Raw genomic sequence first — 8,123 nt, 5'->3', positions numbered from 1 at the left:
CCAGGTGTCTCCAGTCTCTGTCCAGACCGGGAATATGACGACAAGGGACTGACTAGGCTCCTAGTTACGGAGCTGTGGACGTATCCAACATGTCAAAAGATATCTCTACAGACGTGTTCAGGAAGTGTGAGCGGGTACGATGGCGGTACCCGGTCTGTGATTTTATTTTCACATTAAAACAGTACTATGAGGTACTATAATGCCGGTGAGCAAAGTGTAAAGACAAGATGAACTGTGTGGAAACGACGGCACAGAGGAGGCAGGCGGATTCAACAGTGGATAAGAAATTGTTTATTTGACTTGAACATAATTACAAGGAAACCAAACAGTCTGCAACATTCTAGCTTCAGTGGGAATCGCTCTAAGTGAATCACACTCAACACAGTAGGTCATCTCAAACTGCTTTTTATTACATCTTAAATAACAGTACATTTTAATATAGTTTCTATCTTGCATCCAGCTTTCGGTTGTACACTGACTGACTTTAAAATTAAATACAAAAGGTGAAAAGGGAACAGTGGGGGTGCAGAGCTCTACAGTTATTTGATGGAGAAAGAGAGAAAAGGAAAGGGAATTTAATTAATTTTTAATATTTTTTATTTTGTTTTATTTTTTGCCAACTCCAGGCCTAACGCACAATTACAGCACATTTTTTTGTACAGAATGTCGCAGAGAAAAAACAGAATGGAAAAAAATGTCACTACTGCTAAAGAAAGAGCGTCTCTGTTTACAAGGAGAAGGGAACAACAGAAAATTCTGCCATTCAGATGCTGCAAGATTTTTTTTTTTCATTTTTTATTAAAGGACAGAAAAAAACCTGTTATAAAATGTTTTTCTTTGTAAATGGAATTTTTGTTTGCTACAGAAGGAATGAAAAATTATTTGTTCCATTTGAGATTGTGTATGTTTAGGTGAATGAATGTACATATGCATGTGTGTACAATTTAAACATTTATGTTACGTCTTAAATTTGTGGAATCCCTCCCAAGTGTGGACCAAGTAACCGTTTATGTTGCAGGGTTTGCTTCTCGAGTGCATAGCTTTGACATTTTAGTTGAATCATGTATGCACGGAGTAGCCAAAAACAAAATAAACAAAAAAAAAAGAAAAAAAGAAAAGAAAAATATAAATACCATCGTATTGATATATTCAACAGGTTATTTTCTTAAAGAAAAACATCAAAAGGACTTAATTCCATATGCACCTTTTAAGCAATTCTACAGCATGCGATTCTAAGAGATAACCCACCCATGGCAGACAACCAAAATCTTTTTTTTTTTTCGTTTTTAACTTAAAAAGTTTCAATATCATTATTTTCAAACATTGATTTATACAACATGTCATTCACAGAGTAGTAACTGCATTTCCAAGCACGGAATGGGCACCTCTGTTAAAAGAGAAACGTCCGGATTGCAACCGGGCTAAAGTGGAGGTACTCCCTACCCAACCAAATCACATCACCGGTCCCAACCACGGGCAACAGAAACCAGGGAAAACAAAACTAAAGTTAAGGAGGGAGGGGGGGGGGGGGAAATAAAATTAAAAAAAGAATAAAAAAGTGGGGCGGGGTGGATTATGATCCGATGGGTTAATCTTCATTTAATTATTCTACACTGTTGCCAGACAAAAAGGTGTAAGAATGGTTAAATGGTTTTTGTTTTTTTTTGTTGTTTTTCGTTTTAAAAACGAGCATTCATTATCATAAACAGCATGTGCTTGGTTAGTTAACTTTTTTTCTTTAGACATTATTCTATATATGCGAAGTTTAATTTTTGTGCAAACAAAGATTTGTGGACTACACTGGAAAAAAGAAACAGTAAAAGTATCATGGGGCTAAATATACAGAAGGGCCAGAAGTGGCTTGAGGACTCCCTGTTGAAGCTCAATTCTCTCGTTTTGTTCTCCAGTGGGATAAAGCTGGATTTAAAATGACGCCATCTCAAGGTTCGCTTATTTGTCGACTTAAGAACATTCTCTAAAATGTGTAAAGACTAGGAAAGAAAACAAAGCTTTGATCCTCATTTTAAACATGAACTGACAGTTCACTGATCTACCTCTCTTCAACAAAATATAATAATGAAAACAACAAAGAAGCAAAAAGAAACATGGCCAAAAAGCTATTAAGAGTTCGATCACTCGTGTAATAACCTTCACTCAGACCTGTGCATAATGAGGACGCAGGACACGTTTGCTTGGTGGCGGCGGGGTTTTTGTATTTTCACTTACTACAATACCAGACCATGGTTGTGGGAGGAATGCACAACTTTCCCCTCCGTTCCACTTTGAAACCACTAAATTCCTCGAGCTATTTTTTTTATTATTTTATTTTATTTTGGAGCTGAATGATTGACAGACAATTGTGCTCTTTTAAATGAGAAGGAGGGAGAGAGAGAGAAAGAGAGAGAGACAGAGAGAGAGACAGAGAGAGAGAGAATTTTTGCCCTTGATAGTTTTTTTTTGTGGTGTTTGGAGTCAGTATCATGGTGTTTTTTTTTCTCGAAAAGATTGGATATGCAATAAAATTGAACATTGTGATGTAGGAATGGTCTTCCACTCAACTTTGGGGTCCGGATGCCATCTGGGAAATAAAAACACAGGATTTGACTATTAGTACTCCAGAAATGGAAAAATGATGAAATCAGGCGTTGATCATATGTGCACATCAGAGTTTGTCAGTTTCATTTGAGACGTGTAGAATTCAATTTAATTATAAAATATGAGAATAAAATTGCAATTTCATCAGACAGGGGGAAAAAAAAAAAATCTGCTTGAAACATTTCATTTGAAACGGTAAAATTCAACAGAGGCTCTCAGTAGTAACATGACATCATGTCTGACGTTTGGTGTTGCATGTTGCACTCTCACTCCCAACCTCCAGATGGCAGTAAATCCAAACTGTTTATAGGCTCGGTGGAGCCGGTGAGGACACCAAACCATCCCTGAACGTCTTGGTTTACCTTCAGACTCTAGTTCCAGATCTTGAGGAAGCTGTCCCAGGACCCTGTTGCCACTGCCATGCCGTCGTCAGTGACACCCAAGCAGCTCACCCGGTTATCGTGACCGGCCAGGACACCTGCGGAGACAGCAGAGGCTCAGACGCCGCAACACACCTGCTCAGTCTGCGGATGTACATTTGGACACGAAGACACGTTTGTACGTCAATGACGTGTCTGTAAACGGTGAGACGGGTTTCAGCGGCAGAGACTCCAGACGCTCAGAGCCGAGCGTTAAAGAGGGAGACCGGCCCGGTGTGCTGCTTCTCGATCTTCCACCCGCCGGCGGGTCAAATCAGTGCATGCGTGTGTCAGGCTATTGGAAATTGTCTGCTCAGTTGTGAGCCTCCTCTGATCCTTGTCCCATCATGCAGTCAATAACTGTAAAGTATTCACGCCTCCACGGGGGCTCTTCACTGCTGGAGCAGGTGACGCTCGCTGCTCTCCCACATGGAAACTGATGCTTTTTATTCTCCGATTAAAATGAATAAATAAATTAGAATCTTCTCCTGGTTTTGCACACATAATGTGAACAACCCATCTGCAGGCGCTTCTGTCAAAGTAACTACAGCCCAAACCGCTTATACAATAAATAACACGTGCAGAAACCCTTCAACAATCAGCTGTTTATTTCACTGCATTCGGACTTCGGCGGTGCCGAAGCCCGTTGGGCCAAAGATCATTTTTAGGGTTTTGTTTGAAGCACGACGGGAATCCCAGCGAGTGCTGTGATGTCACATCATGGAGGAGCACCTCATGGCAATACAGCGAACACAATCTCAAATGAAGGAGTCACTTCCTGTGTAAATAAACTTGTCACGTGGCATTTGTGACAAATATAAAAGGAAGGTTTCCATCTTAAATTTAAGCCTATTAAAGTACGAATTTCTCCAAACCTGGATCGACAGTGCTCAAACATGATTCCTAAATTCGTCTTTGAAACAGAAAAAGCCATCTACTGTGGTAACATAAATATTTGCAGTGATTGACAGGAGAAATAAGTTCAAAGTGAAAACAAATCTGTCAATTCACCGAAACTATCTACTAATTAAAAAAAAAGAAAAGAAGCTAAAAGTAAAGAAAAAAAGAAAAGACCGCAGAGTAGAAAAACCTCCGGCACCAATAACAGCAGTTATCATATCTGTCAAAGACATATTTGATTGACACATTATTTTTGTCCCATTCTTCTGTTAAAACAAAAAAAAAAAACCCACTTCCGTTCTGTCAGGTTTCAGAAGGATTGTGGTCCACGGGGATTTTAAAGTGCAGTAAAATAATGTGGACTGGATTCAGATGTGAACTCTGACCTGCTGGCTCAGCAGCAGTTCAGGAACGCTGCACTGCTGCTGACGTGTGTTTGACTTGCACCAAATCTAATGTTCAGTTCAGTTTGATGGTGAAAAAGATTTCTTTTACATGATCACACCACTTCACTGTCCTCCAAATGTTTCCTGAGCTGCCTCGCGGCAAACACTCGTCCAGCAGTCACGCCGGTTATTCCGACAAGCATGAAGCGGCCCGGCAGGACTTCCCGTACGGCCGCGTCTCCCGTCGCAGCTCTGTTCTTCTCTATAGTATTCAGTGTCTTGAAAAGATGCGGGTATCTTTACGTTTCCACGAGCGGCGCCACACAGTAAGTAAACTCTACACAGATCAGTTTAGAAATGTTGACAGGAAGTTGACTAACCAGCTGTGACGCCTTCAACCTAAAGGTGTACAAGATCTGAATCAATGATCACGTCACGACAAAGTCCAGGAGAAGGAAATCACTTCTGCTGACACGGCACAAGACGAGATGAGTGCGCTGGAGTAAACAAACCCTCCCACCCGCTTTTTACACTTACGGTAATCGCAATCAACTCAACGGGACACATTTCCAGTGCGAGGCCATAAAAGTTCACTGTTTGACAGAGAACCCGCTCACGTGGGATTAGAACCACGTCCATCAGGAGCACAGAGTTCACCCGGCAACCTGATAACATTTGGGCGGGGAATCACAACCAGACTTTCTTTATCAATAAAAAACTTTGGAGATCAAATTAGTTACTTTTCTGAAGCAGCAACCAAAACGTTGAGTTTTCAAAGTGATCCAGTCACAGAAGAATGACCTGATCGTTTTCTCAGTCCGAACCATTCTGCTGCCGCCTTGCTTGATATTTTTCTATTAATGTAAAATATGTGCTATTAATAACTGTCTGAAGAGTATTATTACTACATTCAATAAATAAACCATTGGCACTTTCAATGGCAGTGCATTTGTGATAAACCTCTCCAGGATTTTGGACCATCCTTCCCTGAACAAGAACAAGTTGAAGTATTAGTTCAGTCGTATCTCAACTATAATTCTGATGTGGACTTTTGACAGCACCATCTCAAACTAATCATCGTGTGTTGTTGGTTTCTTGCATTAAATAAAATATCTACCTTCTTCTACCTCAATCTTCTGAGATCACCAGCCAGAAGTGGGTTTTTGCCAGAGAACTAACCAATTCCCCACCATGAGCTGGAGTCTTTCAGAATATAGTTCTGCTGTTTGTCAGTGTAACATTCCTGCCGTAGCTTACCCGCACGGTCGGCCTTCAAAGTGTCCCAGACGTTGCAGTTGAAATCATCGTAGCCGGCCAGCAGTAGGCGGCCGCTCTTGGAGAATGCGACGGAGGTGATACCGCAGATGATGTTGTCGTGTGAGTAAACCATCAGCTCCTGGTCGGCACGCAGGTCAAACAGCCGGCAGGTGGCGTCGTCTGAGCCCGTGGCGAAGGCGTTGCCGTTAGGGAAGAACTGCAACGAGGGTCAGAGGGGATTTTGAAGTTTCGTACTCGTGTGCATGCTTCCTTTTACGTCAGAGTGATTTCAGCACATTTCATGGATGCCTTCATGGAGTCCTGAAGCTGTCCAACATTAACGAGCTCAACCTGTTCTGTGTCATTGTTCTCTTAAAAGGGGAGATATGTGACACCACATCCTTTTTCTTTTGTTTTCATCTCTGTGAGAGAAGTCGGTGGAATATTATTTCTGTAACAGTTATCTAATACACCCTTTGAACTCCAGGTGTTTCTTTAAAAGAAAAGTATTAACATTTCAGAAATGATTTGGGCTCCTCTCCAAAAGGGACACAATAAAAAAAAGCTTTAAAAGAAAAACAGTCAAATGCAGCGTTACTGGATTTGAATGTTCGGTCGCCATCCAGAGAGAAAAGAATTTGCATCTTGGCTTTCAATTTGCTTATAAAACCAGACTTCACACGAGACTTCCCTGTAGAGACCTCCGTGACCTGAGACCTGCTCTGACAGACTTGGCTTGGATATCAATTAAACAACTCAGGACCTGACTCGCTTATGTGATTTGTATACAAGTCAGTGTGTGCGTGTGTGTGTGTGTGTTTTTTCGTACGCAGATGGCGTTGATGTCTGATTCGTGGCCAGTGAAGGTCTGTCGGCACATTCCTTCTCTGATGTCCCAGAGCTTGGCTGAGGCATCACAGGCTCCAGACACAAACAGCCGGGTGTCGGGCGCCAGGGAGAGACTCATGACATCACCGGTGTGCCCAGCGAATGTAGTTGTCTGCTGACCAGTCTCGATGTCCCACAGAGCACTGCAAGGAAGACGAGAGGACGTTACATCACAGCGGCAACAATATAGACAAATCTGAAGCACTTTAATGTACTAAAGTGTCATTTGAGATGGAAGGTGATTGGTGACCTTTGACCTCATGCTTGGTATGTATATCAGTATGACGGCAGTCTGATTGAGAAAGACGTGAAATTTGAAGCTTATAGTTTATTTGGAATTAAAGAGTAAGACGGTGCTGACTGGGAATGTAAATAGCAATGTGAGAAACTGATGTGGCCGTTGTGTTTCCGTTCGTTTTGTGGGCAACCATAAAAACCTAAAACACAAACATAAACACCTGCAACTAATTCTACACGTGAGGCTTCGGGATGTTTAGATTAAACCAGGTTACAGTAATTTGAGGCATTCATTTTCTGATTGAGGTGTGTTGGATTGTACAGGATGTAATATCCCAACTCACCAGGAGGTGTCTCCAGAGCTGGTGACAATCTGGTTGTCATCCAGGAAGCGACAGCAGGACAGGTAACCTGAAAGGAGTGAAACGCACTGATTGAATATCTCCTTAATGATGTACTTTCTTTCTCATAGTAACGAGAGGCTCAGGTTTCATCTCATTTCTCTCTGTCCTGATGATTTGCAGTAAGATGTATTCTTCTGTACAGAGTCACGGAATAATATGCGAGCTGGATTTGAGGGAAATGATTTGACAAATTCACAACCATGAAAGAATAGTGTAGGACATCCCCTGGTTCATGACTTGCTTCCAGAATTCATCCTGTACTAGCTGGCTGAGTGAACATACCCCTCCCTATAGTGAGGGAACTGGAACTAAAATGCTGACACACTTCCTGCATCATGTGACACTGATCAGATGAATGCTCCTTGCCTAAGAGCTCAACACTTTCATTAGTTCGAGCCGGAATACAGCTCGACCACCTCCTGTTTTTAATGGAGACAGACACGCCATGTGACTGCCATCTTTTTGATGTGAAAATAATTCGGCTTACACTCCTCCACGGAGCTCACCTGGAAAAAGCAACATGCTGTATGTTAGCAAATAACAGAATTGTGTTAGTTTGACTGGTTTTCTGTAGGAGGACAAAATATACATGTAAAATACACTCCTGTGTCCCTTTCTTACTGCCTGATCTATAACTCTATACCTCATTTTCTGAATTAGTTGTGATCAATAGGATTTCTTCTCCACCCAGAGGCAGAGACAGATTCAAACCTGAATGTGAAGTGTAAAAAAAAAAAAGTCTCCAAAAACTGCAGCAAATGGTGTGTTCTCTCAAGACGTGACCGTTCGGACCTCTCTTGTCCTTTAATATTTAGGACTACGGGGCGGTTGGGGGAACGTGAACATGCTGGCTGGTGTCTACTAATCGTTTCTGTCTGCTGATGTGTTCAAGATGTGTCTTGCAGTACATTTAACATCAATTTATTGAAATCCAAACATTCTTTGAGAACTTGCTTCAAGTTAAATGTCGTGTTGCTGCTGAGCACAGTATGACGAGTCCATATCAGGGACTGTCAAATGCAAACAACAGACACATC

At 41.6% G+C, this 8,123-nt stretch overlaps 1 protein-coding gene across 1 annotated transcript in view; it reads right to left on the bottom strand.

Annotated features, from left to right (window-relative positions):
• Positions 1 to 275: 275 nt before the first annotated feature.
• The window catches only part of gnb1a (guanine nucleotide binding protein (G protein), beta polypeptide 1a), a 34,740-nt gene continuing 26,892 nt past the window's right edge, over positions 276 to 8,123 (bottom strand). Inside the window, exons 7-11 of the mRNA XM_069140094.1 lie at positions 7,027 to 7,093; positions 6,387 to 6,588; positions 5,558 to 5,774; positions 2,958 to 3,073; positions 276 to 2,578 (exon numbers count right to left, since the gene is read on the bottom strand). Coding sequence (XP_068996195.1) covers positions 2,967 to 3,073; positions 5,558 to 5,774; positions 6,387 to 6,588; positions 7,027 to 7,093 — 593 coding nt within the window. The 3' untranslated portion in view covers positions 276 to 2,578; positions 2,958 to 2,966. The remainder of the gene's footprint in view (positions 2,579 to 2,957; positions 3,074 to 5,557; positions 5,775 to 6,386; positions 6,589 to 7,026; positions 7,094 to 8,123) is intronic.

This window comes from Embiotoca jacksoni, unplaced genomic scaffold (assembly GCF_022577435.1).
Source record: "Embiotoca jacksoni isolate LCO1_2020_lvr unplaced genomic scaffold, fEmbJac1.0.p SCAF_9, whole genome shotgun sequence".
Lineage (NCBI taxonomy): Eukaryota > Metazoa > Chordata > Actinopteri > Embiotocidae > Embiotoca > Embiotoca jacksoni.
Note: the sequence above shows the minus strand (reverse complement) of the source record. Positions and strands in the feature narration are given on the sequence as shown.